This window comes from Bombyx mandarina, chromosome 21 (genome assembly GCF_030267445.1).
Source record: "Bombyx mandarina strain Sakado chromosome 21, ASM3026744v2".
In the NCBI taxonomy this organism is placed as follows: Eukaryota; Metazoa; Arthropoda; class Insecta; order Lepidoptera; family Bombycidae; genus Bombyx; species Bombyx mandarina.
In genome coordinates this window covers 753,943-772,158 of record NC_143227.1, presented here as the reverse complement: position 1 = coordinate 772,158, position 18,216 = coordinate 753,943, and the positions used below count along the sequence as shown (strand labels likewise).

The 18,216-nt window shown below is 42.1% G+C and overlaps 1 protein-coding gene across 2 annotated transcripts in view; it reads left to right on the top strand.

The window, feature by feature from the left end:
• The window catches only part of LOC114240283 (fibrillin-3), a 70,219-nt gene that overhangs the window by 16,664 nt on the left and 35,339 nt on the right, over positions 1–18,216 (top strand). For both annotated transcript variants that reach the window (XM_028170753.2, XM_089736289.1), the window contains exons 2-11: positions 846–1,006; positions 7,044–7,126; positions 9,028–9,144; positions 10,686–10,790; positions 12,285–12,392; positions 13,433–13,611; positions 14,155–14,316; positions 15,616–15,703; positions 16,957–17,112; positions 17,570–17,819. In XM_028170753.2, the coding sequence (XP_028026554.2) occupies positions 846–1,006; positions 7,044–7,126; positions 9,028–9,144; positions 10,686–10,790; positions 12,285–12,392; positions 13,433–13,611; positions 14,155–14,316; positions 15,616–15,703; positions 16,957–17,112; positions 17,570–17,819 (1,409 nt within the window). The remainder of the gene's footprint in view (positions 1–845; positions 1,007–7,043; positions 7,127–9,027; positions 9,145–10,685; positions 10,791–12,284; positions 12,393–13,432; positions 13,612–14,154; positions 14,317–15,615; positions 15,704–16,956; positions 17,113–17,569; positions 17,820–18,216) is intronic.

The window sequence follows — 18,216 nt, the reverse complement described above, 5'->3', positions numbered from 1 at the left end:
TTTTTATTGCTTAGATGGGTGGACGAGCTTACAGCTCACCTGGTGTTAAGTGGTTATTGGAGCCCATAGACAAGCATAGTTACAATGGCTGCCCCACCTTTCAAACGAAACGCATTACTGTTTCACGGCAGAAATAGGCAGGGTGGTGGTATCTACCCGTGCGGACTCACAAGAGGTCCTGACTCACAAGATTTATAATTTTGCGGGTTTGATTTTTTATTACACGATGTTATTCTTTCACCGTGGAAGTCAATCGTGAACATTTGTTGAGGACGTATTTCATTAGAAAAATTGGTACCCGCCTGAGGGATTCGAACACCGGTGCATCGCTCAACACCGGGCGTCTTATCTTTTAGGCCACGACGACTTCGACAGCTAGTCATTCAATAAAATTTGACATGATAATAATAATAATTATAATATAACACTTTATTTAACACGATATGTACAGAGTAAGCATATAAAAGAAATAATAGTCGGTGACATAAATTGGCAGCCTTATCGCTGAAAGCGATCTCTTCCAGGCAACTTTGCAACCTTGAAAAACAAATGTGAAAAATAAATACAATATAAGATAGACTTCATACGATATTTTTTTTATTGCCTATGTAGGCAGACGAGCATACGGCCCACCTGATGGTGAGTGGTTACCGTCGCCCATGGACTTCAGCAATGCCAAGGGCAGAGCCAAGCCACTGCCTACCGCAAATTAAATACAAATAAATACTAAAAATATGCAAGTAAATACAAAATAAGTAGCAACTTGTACAGTTATATTGTAGGAGCCATATTATTGTGCAAGGTAGTGCGATTTTAATCTGAACTGATAATGTTCGTTGTTGCAGGGTGATGGTGCCAAGATGAGTTATTGGCGGTTGTTAGTGGCGGCGTCGCTGCTGGTCAGCGTGGCGGGAGACCCTCGCACGCCGCGCGGCACCACGCGGCCGCGCCACTGGCAGCGAGGACAACGCATGCTCGACGATCGAGCGCCCAGTCAGTTTGTCGGGTAAGCTTTTACTCTCCCTAGTTTATATCCTTAGTTTAGTTTAGCTTAGGATCAGATGTACAGGACGATACCTTTTGAAATTTATTGTCTAGTAGCTGACCCGGCAGACTTCGTAGTGCCTCAATCGATACATAAAATACCTAAACTTTTGTATAAAATAAACTTAAAAGAAACGTCCGACGGGGAACACATCAAAGGAAAAACAAAATTGTTATTTTTATTTAATTCCGAGCATTTTCATATTCTCTACCTTATCTACCTTTATCTTCTGACTTAAGACTTCTGAGGTCTCAGTATAGTTATAACGGCTGCCCCACCTTTTAAACCGAAACGCATTACTGCTTCACGGCAGAAATAGGCGGAGTGGTGGTACCTACCCGTGTGGACTGACATGAGGTCCTACCACCAGTAATTACGCAAATTAAAATTTTGCGGTTTGATTTTTACTACACGATGTTATTCTTTCACCGTAGGAGTCAATCGTCAACATTTATTGTTAATTACGTATTTAATTAGAAAAATTTGTACCCGTCGGCGGGATTCGAACACCGGTGCATCGCTACATACCAATGTACCGGACGTCTTATCCTTTAGGCCACGACGACTCTCCTCACATTATAGTGTAGCATAGCATCATACCCTTCGAAATAGTCATTCAGCGACTACTGGCTCCACCAATTGCTATCGAAGCCTTAGCTATCGGTGATTCTCAGTCTTTCAATTAAAATTATGATCAAAATTAATATTATAATGACATCGTGGCCGCTCAAGATATTCCATAGAATCCTATTAGAATTACCGACCTCACACCTGTTTGATGTATCTCAAAATCCCTCACAAATGCCGTCAAATCAATAATCAGCTCCCATAACTCAGTTACAATGCGTTATGAATGTAGAATCGGTGTAATCTGTGGGATCGCTCTTCGTAAATGCGTGATTTGAATATAAACCTGTCACAAAATGTAGTTACCTGTATTTTGCTCTACATAATGCGTAGCCCTATAGTTGTTGTGATATTCCTTCAATCTACAACCTCATTTTTTCCATAGCACCCATCTCTTGCTGAGAGCGTCCTAAAAGTTTAAGGTATTAACCAGAGGTTGGGCAGCAGCATACTTTGAGTATGATACCAGCGTAATGCGATCGTTAACCAGGATTTACTGGTATTTGGGCGTATTGTAGGCAGCGGCTTGGCTCTGCCCCTGGCATTGCTGAAGTCCATGGGCGACGGTAACCACTCACCATCAGGTGGGCCGTATGCCCGTCTGCCTACAAAGGCAATAAAAAAAAAAAAAAAAAACGAGGTGGTACCACAATCCGGCTTATATCTGCCGCGAAGCCTTAGGTACCGAAGAAAATTTCGGGAATTAACGAAGTGACACAACATTACTATTTAAAAATGTATTTATTGCTTTTCGAAGTATTCTCCGCGAAATTTGACACATTTTTCCATACGATGGAACCAATCATTGAAGCAACCATTTCATTCGGAAGTTGGGGTCTCCAAAATGGCCGTTTTGTAGGCGTCCACAGCTTCTTCAGGTGATGAAAATCTCTGTCCACGCAATTTATTCTTTATTTTAGGGAAAGTATAGAAATCATTAGGGCTTAGGTCGGGGCTGTGCGGCGGATGGTCTAATAATTCTATGTTTTCTTGCTCTAAAAACTCTTTTGTTCTGTGCGCGGTGTGAGAACTCGCATTGTCGTGATGGAGGATGATGCGGCGGTTGCAGTTCTATTTACGGAGTTCAGAAACGACCTGTGGCAAACAAATGCTAGCATACCATTCTGCATTAACCGTCCTTTGTCCCTCAAGAGGAATAGTCGTAACATGGCCGGTCTTGGAGACAAACGTGGCCACCATTTTTTTTGCAACACTCCGTGAACGAACAATTTTTGTTGGCTTTAACTCATTTTCGAACACCCAAACTCGTGGCTGGTTTTTTGTTTCGGGTTCGTACGCGTATATCCAGGATTCGTCACGGATACAATGTTGTATACAGCATTTGAGGATCCTGCGTAGAATCTTTCGAGAGTTCTGACACACCAAGGCGCGAGCCGCTTTTTGCCCTTCACAGAGCGAATGCGGTATCCATCGGGAAAACAACTTTTTACACCTAATTGTTCATGCAAGATTATTTGTATTTGACTCATGCCAATGTCTAAAGCTGCTTGAATTTCGCGGTATGTCACATGTCGATCTTCCTCAATCAGCTTACGCACAGCATCAACGTTTTCTTGGGTGACTGCAGTTTTTGGACGACCTTGACGGGGATCATCACTGAGCTTGACACGTCCACGTTGAAACTCAGCAAACCAGCGATAAATTGTGGTTTTGGATGGGGCTTCATCACCAAATGCAGAAATCATCCGGTCAACACACTGTTTTTGTGTTAAACCACTTCGAAAGTCATAATAAATCATCGCTCTTGAATTTTCTCGAGTCAATTCCATTTTCTCAACGACTAAACAAGTTTGACAAAACCTCGTGACAAGACCGAGAATCTTTTTTTAAATAAATAAATGGTATTCGATTTTTAAAACCAAGGAGTTTTCAATTAAAAAGATTTTAATATGACAGGAACAGTGGAAATATTCCATTCCCGATACTTTTAGTGCAGCCCTCGTATATTATAAAATTGAGGCTTCGATTTATTGTTACAAAATGGAGGCGGCATTCCCGTTGTGCACGTTGAAGCTCGTTGGGTCATCTACGCAATTTAAATAAAACAAGTAGTCGAAATTCGACTATAATTAATTGAAATTATAAGTTTGATTGATCTTTTATAAGTGAATTGATTCAATAAGTACCTGTGTTTCTCTCACGTATGTCCCTTGTTTCGTGCAAAACAAGCCAAAGATTTGTTTAGGATTTCATGACTGTAAATCTTTTTTACGAACAAAATACTTTTTTACGAAAACTTTTGTTGTTGTCCTCTCTGATGTTTTAGAAATTTTCAAAAGCTTTTAGTACAGATATACTTAGCTTACTAACTATAATAATTATTAATTTAGTGATTAATGATTTAGTTAATAAATTAAATAATGACATTAAGCTATTAACATACAAGTTTATTCAGTCGAAAGGACTTGCCAATAATGATTTAAAACCTCTAATAATTAGGTACACATCGCAAAACAGACCTTATAAATATAGACGGATATATTATAGAAAAGTACTTGTGGTAGGACCATAGGTAGCCGTTGTAACTATACTGAGACCTTAGAACTCATATCTCAGGTTCGGTGGCGGCATTTACGTTGTAGATGTCTTTGGGCTCCAGTAACCACTTAACAACAGGTGGGCTGTGAGCTCGTCCAACCATCTAAGCAAAAAAATAAAAATAAAAAAGCAGTCTGACATTTTAAAATATGGTTCAACCAGATTTCAAAGATCGTTAGGCATAATAGATAAATGAAATCAAAGATTATCCTACCGGAGCGTTCAGGTGAGTCCTTGAAAGCTAACTTTCTCGTGAGAATTAGTCCAGATCGTAACCCGACACTTGGGCTTGTGTAGGTGGTTCCACGTTGATGGATTTCACGGTGACAATTTCGGGACTCACCGTAACCCTGAGGTCAGTGGGACAGGCAGTGACTGAGCAATGTACTCCAAGGTCGACAAGGATAAAGGCTGATTTATACTAGAAGAGCTACTCGACGCAGCTTATACTATAAGATTATGTTGTCCAAAAGCATTGGCACCAGACTCTTCTTCAACGACTGAGCAAATATTTTAAATCTAAATAATCGGACTATTAATGACATTCCCAGGACGTTTTTTCATTGCCATCGAAAGCAGAGCAATATATGGTAGGAATACGGTCTAGATAGGCCTGATGATGATTTACCGTCGCTCATGGACAACAGTTATGCTAGTGGTACAACCAAATTGCTAAAATCTGCTGCGGCCTATTAACAAACTCTGCATGGTGAAATACAATGATAACACCTGTGAAATGCCATCGATGGAAATTAATTCAAAATCCGGAAGGTTTCTGGCGAAAATGGTGCTTTGGTTCTAGGAATCAAGAAATAGGTTCAACTGTGTAATCTAAAATACACGATGGCTACATAGTAGAATTGACTGGTTGGCAGTACTTACTCGTACGGACTTAACCCGAGAACGGAATAACCCGAGGCTAGAATAGTCTTTCCGCTGATTCTCTGGCCACATATTTGAAAACCCAGTGTACGTCAGCCTTAAGAGGCCTTTATTGGTGTAGCTAATCTGAGAATTGGTTTTCCCACGAGAGCTCAAGGAGCGGAAGCTACTTCTTAATTGAGTCACACCGGTGATGCTCATTATACTGATGTTGGTGTTGTTTACTCGGAGAAGAAAAGGGTGGTTTTTTTGTTAGTGGATTATAATCATTTACCCGTAAATATATTGCTAAAACATAAATGCTTCTGTTTCTTGAGGTCTACAATGTATAAATACAATACCTGGAAAACAGTAGAAAACAGAAGTCGAAGTATCAGTTTTAAGGCTTAGTCAAACCCGGTCCGCTTTTGGCCGATCTTTGATTTGAGTTTGGTTCGATAGCTACCAAGCTTCACAAGATCACCCGCTGGGTCAATATGAAGTCGAAATCGATGTATAGGCAACATGCATATGTATGCACATCAATCTTTATATAAATAACTAATGTTTTATTATTTATACCGTAAACATCTATACAAAAGTCGGCATCGATAGCCAATTTTTGTTTTTCGACTGTCACGAATATATTCGTGACTTATATACTATTCACACTTCAATCTTATGTCTCAAGGTGAATGGCATAAAGCTTGTGTTATCTTAGAATGATGTTTTGTAGCAAATTGCAATATAGTGTTTTGCTATTACCCTGCCGACCGAATTAACTTAATTAAGGTGCTCTTCATAGATTTATCAAATTGTCAGGCATGTACCAGAATCTATACAAAGCTCCCTATGAATGATGGTGGTCGCGACCTTCGTCATTATGTTTGTTGAATGGTCTCGTGGATGACACATGGATGAGATTGAACACGTGGGCGGTCTTTGATCAATGATCACGTTGACATATGTCAAAATAAAATGAAGTTACTTTTGTAGGTAATGTTAGTAATGTTTTGTCTTTTTAATTCGCCTGTTTTTCTTGCGTTGCTGATACCAAATAGGGGCGTGCGGGGAGATAGAAAGGAAATTATTTTCAGAAATAGACATCCGACTATTACTTGGTCTAACTACCGCATTTTTTTCCATAAACTTATTATATTTGTTGACATTTGTATTACTTTCGCAACAGAAAGAACTAACTATCGAGGTTTTTAGTTGCTATTAACTGTAGATGTTTTGAGATTGGATTTCATCTACACGATAACTTAGCGACAAAATTAGAGACTTAAATTAGACAGGTGTCTGCTCACAATACATCCTAAGTCCCAGTATTTGGCTAATTATGTCTTTATAACTTATTTACCAATTTATTGTTAATATTATCAATTGACGATGTACCGCGACTGAAATTTTACTTTTTCAATAATGCTAATAGTTTTACTGTTTACTAAATCTCTTGAAATAATAAAATATTCCACATTCAGTGTCATCAAGTCAGAATATTCTAATGTGTTATGGGTGTCAAAAATATTGAGTCTTATTTGACCGGGACTCGAACCTGGAGAGCGTGGCCAGACATATAATACCATTTCAACTTTCTGTATAATACAATCCGATCCCCCAACGTCACGTCCAGATAGGCCGTACGCTCTTTTGGCTGTCCACCTTGATGTTAATGAAATAGTCATTTTTTTTTGGTTACTGGTTACTGGAGCCCATAGACATCTACAACGTAAATGCGCCACCCACCTTGAGATATAAGTTCTAAGGTCTCAAGTATAGTTACAACGGCTGCCCTGCCCTTCAAACCGAGACGCATTACTGCTTCACGGCAGAAATAGGCAGGGTGGTGGTACCTACCCGCGCGGACTCACAAGCGGTCCTACCAGTTTTACCCCACAGTATGTGTGCTTTTGTGTTTATTTTACTTATAGCGTTGTTATTGTTTCAGTTCACACGTCTGCCGGAGCCGTAACAGCACGCATTGCTGTCCCGGGTGGACATCCAGACCTAACTCATTGCTGTGTATCGTCCGTGAGTACGCTATTATCTCATCGACCGGTCGTCCAGTTTTTAATGTTAGGCAGGAAATCCAAACAAATCGAAACATCGGTTCGGTCGTTTCGATCCAAGACCAACAAACAAACAGACAGTTACGTCACGTCGTAACCTTGTTGTGCCCTGGGTACTTTTCTCTATTCCTCGAGCTACGGGAGCAAAAGCATTAAAATTTATAAAAAGCCGTTCGCTTGTGTCGCTCAGCTAATTTTGTTTTCTTCTAAAATTGTGCTAATTAAAAAAAAAGCACCAAAAAGAGCTTTACGTAATGCATAATTATGAGTTTGTGTTGAGAAACTAAAAACACAATGCTACATGGATAATTTAGAACCAGCGATATTCTATTTGAGAGGCATGATAAATAAAGCTAGGTACTTAATAGCGCGGTATCAATTTATTGCCTAGTGTATTGGTATTAGAATTTACATGAACATTTGACTTTACGAGCCCACATATGAGACTACGTAACGAAAGCTTTAGCGCTATTACTCCTTGAACGTGTGCGTATAATTATACTAAGCAATGAAACGGTGTTCTGGCTATCACTGTAATTGGATATTATGGACTGCGAGGTTCAGTGGTGTGTGCTCTCAGCATCGTGACTTCAGTATCCGGCTAGTACCGATCGTCTTTCGTTTGGCTCCGATGACCGCTTCGAAATCGGGCTATGAGCTATCTTTCATCAGCTGTCCTGTTCCTGCCGTGAAGCAGCCGTTATATTATAAAACGGAGGCTTAGCCCTCATGTCACAAAGTGGATAGCGGCATTTATTGTCTGATGTCTGTGAGTACCCAATAATGAATAAAACGAATTGTTATATGTGTGTCAATGCGGCTGACAATATTATCACACTCTTGGCTACTTATTACGGGCTCGAAATCCGGACGGGAAAGTAATGTTCTTAATATTTTGAGTTAACAATTGATTAAGACACACTCTGTTCGCAGATAAACTATGATCAACTCAATAAGGACAGGAGGCAGCGCAGGCCCCTTTCCCACTGATGTTTCATTTCCCCACCTTGATTCTGTATAGGCTTATAACATCTTGTGCCAAATCTAGGGGAAGGGTAATATCTAGCAGCAACGGCTCTGGACTGACCATGATGCCAGTTGTTTAATGTATCCGAGTCCTTTGGTGATCTTTCTGATAGAGTATTGTCAATATAGGTTCATCTGAATATAGTAAAAATTTAAGAAAACCTAAGAATATCCTTGAATCAATCATTTGGTTAAAGTACATCATGCGCGATCTGAAACATATAAATTTTATGACGACGTGTAAAATTCGATACGATTTTATCTGCATTTAAATGTAATAGCTGTTTTATGACTTGTTCTATAATGGTGCGAACTCTTCATCATTAAATAAGGCCCGCTGTTTTAGTGTATTATTATTTTACACGCTGTATATTGAGTTTTGCCATGTTTTGGAGACTCCACGTTTCGTAGCCTATGACTACCAGTGTATTGATAGTGAAAAAAAAAATTGTTTAAAAAAACTAACAAAATACATAAACATTTTTTTTTCTAACACTATTAATTCAAATTTATTAAAATTTATTTTCTATTTTTTAGTTGGATTTCTATAAAAACGTATTTTGTTAGTTTTTTAAACTATTTTTTTTTTTTTGTAATTTTTTTAGTTTAATTTCAATTTTTTTTATTTTTTATTTTATAATAATTTCATTGTCATCGGTCCTTAATAAGTATACCAAGTTTCGAGTTAATCCAATGTTTTGAAGAGGGTCAAAATCATGTTCAAAGATTCCGTTACATACTAACATACGTCTGAAGCTAATAAAAGCGTATTAAAATCATTTTTACATGATTAGTATAAAATGACACTGTTTGAGATATCGTCTCTGTGTCCAACAGCACTATGCCGACCAGACTGCGGCTCGCCAGGAGCTTGTATAGCTCCGAACATCTGTCGATGTCCAGGAGGAGTCGAGGCGCCTTCCTGCGGGAATGGCGGTTTATACCCTTATCCAGGTAAATTCAGTTCCATCCAGGTAAATGTTAATAAATATACTTCTCGTTTCTGGTATCTAATGTATTTGTAATAATTATTCCTTTAATGATATTTATTTTTATTTAGATCACTACATAAACTGATTCGACCTAATAATGAAAATCTAAATATTTTAGAATGTGTTAAATATATCATGTGGAAAATAAAAAATTAGCTTTGATGGTTCCATTTGTTTTTTATATTTAGGTAAATGATGTGGAAACCATTGCTGGTGTGAAATTAAATATTTTTTAAGCATTCATCTCATACTGCATTCCCGCAGCAAGGAATCGTGTTTTTTGTTTTTTTTTTTGTTTTTTTTTCAGGAGGAAATCGCCGGACTTCCGCCCTTCACTGGGGATGGAGGGCGGGGCATGTCGTAGTCGAACCCACTAAAACCTCCTGTCTCTCAACAACCAACGTCCAAACCTCGCATGAGACAAAACTCATGAAAAGGCAAAGGGGGGAAAGTGAAGCGTTTAGTGCGGAGCACATCTCTCCCATCACCCTCCCCCTCGGGACCCCGGACTGGCGGTCGTCGGCGCCACGACCACTAGCCCTCTCGGTCGGCAGGCTATCCGAAGCCCGCCTAGATGGCGCCGGTTAGAATGGTCTATCCTACGGAATACCCCGCTGGGTCAGAACCAGCGTGGGTTGAGGATAGCCGGCCTTCCATCACCCGGGTGCTCATGCATAAAACGCGTGCAGAGCAGCTTGCACGTCGTCTTCTTAGGCCCCCTTCGCCGGTCCCCAGGGCGACATGTGAGGGAGACCCGAAACACTTAGAGGGCCAGGGCTTGGGCGAGGTCCGCCTCCCTGGCCCCCGCTCGACGGCGGCGGGCCTGTGCGTCTCTCACGCACCCCGCCGCCTCCTTCTGCGAGATGGTGCACTCGCAGAAGTCGAGCATCGCCTTCCACGACTCGTCGTCACCGAGCATCGATGCCACAACACTCGGCAACGACAAGTCGTTTCCTATTTTTGCGACGAGGACACGGCGCCACCCCTCCCATGCGGGGCAGGCGACGAGCGTGTGCTCCGCCGTGTCCAAGTCGCAACCACAATGGTGGCACTCTGCCGTCGGCTCGGCTCCGATCCGGTGCAGGAACTCACCGAAGCAACCATGCCCAGTGAGCACCTGCGTGAACCGGAAAGTGAGGCGTCCTCTGTCACGATTCACCCAGTTTTCAAGAACCGGGCGAATCGCCTCGACGGTCCTACGACCAGCCGAAGAATCGGCCGGCCGTCTGGACCAAGGAATCGTCGTTCAGTCGAAAATTTAAATAAGTAAAATTAATAATTTTCAAGAATTTACTCCGTAAAACTATTAAGACATCAATGGACTTTTTCGAAGAATCCGGAAAAGTTATTTCGAGCGATTTTATTCAGTTTCCTTACAGTTTTGAAGTTTTACAAAACTAAACACTCGATTGTGAAAATTAAATAATTTGCAATCCCCGTTAAAAAGCCCGTTGAAGTCTTTGTATACCAATGAATATAAATGTGTATGTGATGTTTGTTTAGTGAGGACACAAGGCGGTTGTCGACGCATCTGCATGAACGGGGGCACGTGTACGAACGGCACATGCGCCTGCGCCCCCGGCTGGAGCGGGGAGTTCTGCACAGAACGTGAGTAATTATTAATTTTTGGAACGAAGTTCCTTATGGGATGATGCGGAGGGGTACCCTACCCGGGAAAAAACGTCCGTAACGTAAGATTTTTATTAGTAATGTGTGCGACTTAACTTTGTAATAACGAACAAAATATAACATCTTTTTTTATCATTCATTGACCACGATCTCAGAGCGTTCGTTTGCGCAATACACTAACCCTTATGCAAACAACCGCGAATGAAGTGTACCACAATAAGTTCGCACGTTACCGAATGACCGTGGGTTGTTACGAAACCTCCAGTTTTGTTTTCTTTATACCTCGAATAGAACTTTAAATTAATATTTTTATAATAAGGAACTTCGTTCCTATCCGCATTTTTTTATTATTATTGATATTTTAGATGGGTGGACGAGCTCACTGCCCACCTGGTGTTGAGTGGTTACCGGAGCCCATAGACATCTACAACGTAAATGCCGCCACCCACCTTGAGACATGAGTTCTAAGGTCTCACTTGTAACAGTACAACGGCTGCCCCGCCCTTTAAAGCGAAACGCATTACTGTTTCACGGCAGAAATAGACAGGGTGGTGATACCTACCCATGCGGACTCACAAGACGCCCTATCATGAGCCCACGTGTAGTCCATTGATCAATAATAATATATAATTCATACAAATAATATATAATAAATCTAATTATAATCCTGATAATATATAATTCTATGCTATATAACACCACTCTTGCCATCCAACGGCTCACGAGTCCTATAAATTAGTTTTATATTTATGATTGAGTTTACTTCGCGGAATGCGGCTATATTCGAACCGGTAGTAGAGTTACCTTTACATAATTGTGTTAAATGGTGAACAATTTGTTAACGCATGAGTAAGTAGTACCTACCTCCATCCTGCCTACTTCTGCACAAAACAGTTATTCGTTCCGGTATGAAATATCGGTTAGCTTATATGCAATATAACTGAGACTTCGAATCGTGTCTCAAGGTCGGTGGCTGAATTTTCGTTGTGATGTCCATGGACTCCAGCAACCGCTTAACTCTAGGTGGGCTGTGAGCTCGTCCACCCATCTAAGCAATAAAAAAAATTAAAATGTAATACGCAGTATTTTATAGCCAAAACGTAATAAAGTTTTTAATGTCATAGAGTTGTCCAAAGCGATCGTTCAACTTTTTATTTTATAGACTCAGACTTTATCAAGAAGCTTTAGCAGCTATAAATAGTTGCCGAAACACCAAAGCCATTTTATACTCATTTCAAATTCTAATTTATTTATAATTAATATATTTTATTATTATAATCTAAAATTCTTTCAAATTAAAAAAAAAAAAGGTTCTACGGTCTAAAGTATAGTTACAACGGTTGCCCCACCCTTCAAACCGAAACGCATTACTGCTTCACGGCAGAATACCATATTGCCCTCGGTAATCTGTACCGCTGTTATTCTATCGAAAGTTTTTATGATACCATTATTAATAATTACGATTGTTGACAGCGATATGTAAGGAGCCATGTCTGCACGGCGGCCGCTGTATTGCGCCGGACAGATGCGTGTGTTTTCACGGTCTCTCCGGTCCGAGATGCGAGATCGATAGGAGAACAGGTATGATGCTGAGTCTTTAATACTTAATTTTTTTTAGGTTCAGCCTTATGCAAATCTTATTCGACCTAAGTATAATATCATGACTATTATTTAACAGAGCATTGAAATCAGCGATAGTCTGCTCAACTAGTGGCTCTAAGACCAAAAAAATCGTAAATGGTATCAGTGGAATTCACTTTGTTATTATTGTTCACGCCGAGAAAATCATTCTTCTATCTCGAGGGCATAATTTCATTGGCCGTGTCTCGTCGTTGGGTCTTCGTGTCCCCTTGCGGGCCTCAGGGCAATCCCCTCTGCCCGGGCTTGGACTCCCTGCCTGACGAGGCAGGGGTGATGAGGTTGCTGGTACGATTCTTGAGTGGGTCGAGTTTTGTTGTGTGGGTCGAATCGAGAATTTGGCTTGTAGTTTGTCTTACTCTTCTCTTCTCTTCGTTCTTCCTTTTTCCTTTCTTTCTTCTTCTCTCTTCTTTCTTCTCGTGGGGGCGTTCGTTGATGCAGTGGTGTGGTGATCTCTCCTCTCCTCCCTTTTATATAGCCGTGTCTCAGGTTCCATTAATATATTTATAGTGCCCGATGGTAAATGGTTTTCCAAAATTTGCAACATCCCAACCCCAACTGTGCCCTTCTGATACTTGAAGGACGGCGAGCGCTGGTCCTTGAAATACCTCCTTGGAAGTAAGATGGAGTACCACACATAGCGTTTATAAATACTCCTGCTATATGCTGATCCTCCTGCTTCCGCTCAGACACTCGGATATGCGTCTTATGGAAGGCAAGGTATAGAGCGACCCGTGTATGGTTGGAGTAGAATACGCCTACTTAATCACAAGGCGGCGACTGCTGGAGGTAGAGCATACCGCCCCAGTGGTAATAAATTCAACACTACTTACTTACCGAAAATACCTTTTCATTTCGGGGCATATGCTGAAATAAACGGGCAGAATGTTCTCCGCCGTGCGACCTGCGCATTGCTGAAGGTTGAGATAAAGCGTTCATGTATCCAAGGTGGCTCGTGGCTCTGATCAGAGTTGTTGTCCCAGGTCCGTGCTACACGGAGACGCGTGGCGCGCTGTGCACGGGCGCGCTGGAGGGCGTGGTGTGTACGCGGCAGCTCTGTTGTGCCACGGTCGGCCGCGCTTGGGGACACCCCTGCGAGAGGTGCTCCGACCTCGACTGTCCAGTGGGACACCTGCGGAACCTCGCCACTAAGGAGTGCCAGGTGTGTAGTAACCCGAGCTGTACACCGTTTTTCTATTTATTGCTTAGATGGGTGGACGATCTCACGGTGCACGTGGTGTTAAGTAGCTACCGGAGCCCATAGACATCTACAAAGTAAATGCTGCCACCCACCTCGAGACATGAGTTGTAAGGTCTCAGTTTTTTTAAAGTACAACGGCTGCTCCACCCTTGCTTCACGGCAGAAATAGGCAGGGTGGGGGTACCTATCCGTGCGGACTCACAAGAGGTCCTACCACCAGTAATTACGGAAATTATAATTATGCGGGTTTGATTTTTATTAAATGACGTTTTTCCTTCACCGTGGAAGTCAATCGTGAACAATTGTTAAGTACGTATTTCCTTAGAAAAAAATTCTTGCATCGCTACATACGAATACACTGAACGTCTTATCCTTTAGGCTACAACGACTTCGAATTCCATCAACAATGGTCTGTGCACCCTGTGCATGCTGTTCACCACAATGACATAATATTGGATGCAAGACGATGAATCATTAAAAAAGCACTGTAAATGTATCTTTCAGGACATAGATGAGTGCGCAGCTGTGCCGGGCTTGTGTTCAGGGGGCCGTTGCATCAATTCCATAGGGTCATTCTCATGCGAATGTCCGCCAGGACAGCGCCGGCATCCCCTCTCCAACAACTGCGAAGACATCGACGAGTGCGAGGATCCCGATATTTGTCCTGTAAGTTCACTATATATTGTTACGCGCTGGGGTTTGGGGTAAATAAAATTCTACCGGAGTAAAAATTAAAAGCTGTGTTAGCACTTAGAACACTTAAAAAACTTTACAACACTTTAAAATTCTCAATTCGCTTCATCCGCTTCGCTTCAGGTGATCCGTTCGCTGTTTCGCTTCGAGTAGTTCCGATTACTAACTGACTCGTGCCACCTCTGCAACGCTTTTATAATCGATACGACATCCCTAGAATTATCGAGAATATTCCACACAAGTCGAGTATTGTGTATTTCGGCTATCTGACAATAGATGGCGTTGTACTTCTCGATGTTTCTCGTTACGACGTCTCGACGTTACGAGTTCCTTTGATATTCGTTTCGGCTATACGGCGATAGATGGCGTGACTCTTACCGGCGTAACAATATTATACTCAAATCATGTAAAAGTAGTACCTCGTATGAGTTGATAGATTGTGAAGGTGGACCAAAAAATTTAGTAGTGAAATTGTAAAATGTAGGTATAGTAATAACATATTACTAGAAGACTGTAAAATAAAGAAATAATGTAGGTTGTAAGTGTAAAAAAGTGATAGAAAAGTATATGCAGCGTCGACTCTACCGATAGGATACAGTCGAGACAAACAAAGATCATGGTAGAAACATAGTATTTAGTAATTGTGCTTATTTGTCAACATTTTGTATGTAAACCTAAGCAGTATTATAACGGTACATGGTATGCCTCAATGGGCATGTATAAGTCAGAACTGGAAAACACGGAATCAAAGTTCGGAATTTAATTATCGCGCTGTGTGGTGCTTAGAACATCGTTGGACCACCTGTTGCGGGTGTCGTAAGAAACAACAAAGGAATTCACTAGAGACTGGGCAGCGGCGTTTTCTGAGTATTAGTTTAGCTTACTGCGGTCGCCAAGCAGATACGTACGGTGGGCATATTCTAAGGAAATATACCAGCAACATGCCTGTTCTGCTGCGTTCCGGTTTGAAGGGTGGGGTTCCTGTACATACAACTGTTTTTTTTTGTATTGCCCTTTTCGGCCGACGAGCATACGGCCCACCTGAGTGGCCCACGGTGAGTGGTTACCGTCCCCCATGGACTTCAGCAATGCCAGAGGCAGAGCCAATCAGCTGCCTACCTGTGATTTCGAAGTCATGTCTCTGATCATGGTGTCTGTGGGTCTTAGTGTAATCACTTACCATCATATTTTTTGTGACGTCCTTTACTCATCTACGAAAAAAAAAAAAAAAAAATAAGACATAATAATATGATATTTTTTCCTTTATTTCAGAATGGCAAATGTGTGAACACGGAAGGAGATTACTACTGTCTTTGCAACCCCCACTTCATTCCTAGTCCTGACAAGAAATTCTGTATTGGTATGATTTTTATACATTGATTTCTTGTTCTGCAAAAAAACGTCCTTATTGCTTCAGCACTAAGATCCGTATAATAGGAGATACAATAACAACAGCTTGACACAATGGTCGCTACTTTAGAATGCTTGAGGAGTAATTTTATTATTTTTGAAACACGCCAGCAGCATTGAGTTACGATTTCACTGTCATATATAGTAAAGAGTTAATAAGCCGGTAGGCAGCGGCTTGGCTCTGCCCCTGGCATTGCTGAAGTCCATGGGCGACGGTAACCACTCACCATCAGGTGGGCCGTATGCCCGTCTGCCTACAAAGGCAATAAAAAAAAAAAAAATCCACTATTATTACACGTTTACCAACATCCGCGGTGTTTCCGGCGCGCTATGACATGTCCTTCTTCAAACGAGGCTTGTGGAGAGTATTAAGCGGTAGGCAGCGGCTTGGCTCTGCCCCTGGCATTGCTGAAGTCCATGGGCGACGGTAACCACTCACCATTAGGTGGGCCGTATGCTCGTCCGCCTACAAGGGCAATAAAAAAAAAAAAAAAACACATGACGACATTTACTGCGTTTATTTTTTAAATTACTTTTGTTGCGACGGGTCAACGAGCTCACAGTCTGATTGATGCTAGTTTTGCTCCCGATTCCCATAGACATCACAACCTTGAGACATTAGCTCTCAAAGTCTCAATTGTATTTATAATATCACGACTGCCCCACCCTTCTGACTGGAACATATAATCGCTTCGCGGCAGAAATAGGCAAAATTGTGGTCCTTCCTTTTTTCCCTCCTACCTATTTGCTAGTAGCATAAGTGACTATTCCAGCTACGCCCAGACGGGTAGGCGAGCTCATGGGCTCAACCTTAGAGAATTGGCTAACACTAGTCCTAGCAAGAGCTTCGCAGAATCTATTACCGCATCGGAATCGCGACTCACTGAGAAGATCCTCCGAGAAACTCAGTGGACTGTGTGTCTACGTTGCTGGGCTCGACGGTCCAGCAAGCGACGGGTTTAACGAGGATGGTGACCGTTGCTTGTGGTACCTAAAAGCACCGTTAATGGATCGGGAGGATCCGTAATGACGTGTTTAGGGCGACGTCGACTGTTTACCATTCGGTCTACAGGATCGGGGTATGAAAACGTGATCTTCGTCGTGATCGGTCCATCCGAATACACACTATATAGGCAAAGTAAAACTTTTATAACACCAGTCCAGAAAGTTCGAGATGAAAGGGGAATAATGGGAATGTTCCAGACGGGCGAGTGGGCAGCTGCTACGCGTACCTGAGCGAGACGGGCGAGTGCGCGGACCGACTGCCCGTGGCGCTGTCCAACCGCGACTGCTGCTGCGGGTACAACATGGGCCGCGCCTGGGGCGACCTCTGCACGCCGTGCCCGCCGCGCGGCGCCAGTACGTGTCCATACTCCTTCTCACTAGATGCTTATTGATTATCGCGCAATTTCAACACATTATTTTGGATTGTTAAATTTTTGTATATTTTTTTGTTATTGCTGCTATTGCTGAGATGGGTGGACGAGCTCACAGTACACCTGTGTTACTGGTAAGTGGTTACTGGAACCCATAGACATCTACAACGCAAATGCGCCACCCACCTTGAGATATAAGTTCTAAGGTCTCTACAAACTACAAACTGGGTCGGTACAAAACACCAAATTGCTGTGAAGTAAAGCAAAGGCTCTAAATAAATCGTGTTCGAAAGCAAAGGGTTTTATCTAGGCAAATGTTTACGGCACCCAGAGTGATGTCGGGTATTCTAGCTGTGATATGCCGTGTGCGTGCGTGAGCACTCGTGCTGCCTTATCAAGCTTCATATTTTAAAATGTAATTTATTAATTTTATTTGACAGCTGAATGGACGCATCTGTGTGGTGGTGGTGCTATCCCTCCGAACTGGAGGAGGAACGTGACAGGAGGAGGTGGAGGTGGTGGCATTGGTGGGGGAGGACAGGGTGGGGAAGGGGGAGGCTCATCTGGAGGCGGAGAAGATGGTGACGGCGGAGGAGGAACATTCGCGCCTCCATCCATCGCGAAGATCAACGAGTGCATGCTAAGAAACGGTATCTGCGGATTGGGAAATTGTATTGATAAGGATGTCGGGTGAGATTATTTAACATTAATTATGTACTATTCGACAATATTGCGCGAGAGTGTAGTGAAGTTGACTTATTTTTATAGCTTAGATGGGTGGACACTCTCACGGCCCACCTGGTTTTAAGTGGTTACCAGAGCTCATAGACATATACAACGTAAATACCGTCACCCACCTTGAGACATGAATTCTAAGGTCTCACTTCTAACAGTACAACGGTTACCATCCTTCAAACCGACACGCATTATGCTGAAATAGGCACTTACAAGACGTCCTACCACCAGTAGATACTTTGGCAAGGCAACATCGATATCAACTACTTTCATCTTTGAAAATCTGTTCCGTTTCACCTACGCGGCTTCTCACGTGCCCCGCGGCACTAGCGGCACTATCGATGACGTCACA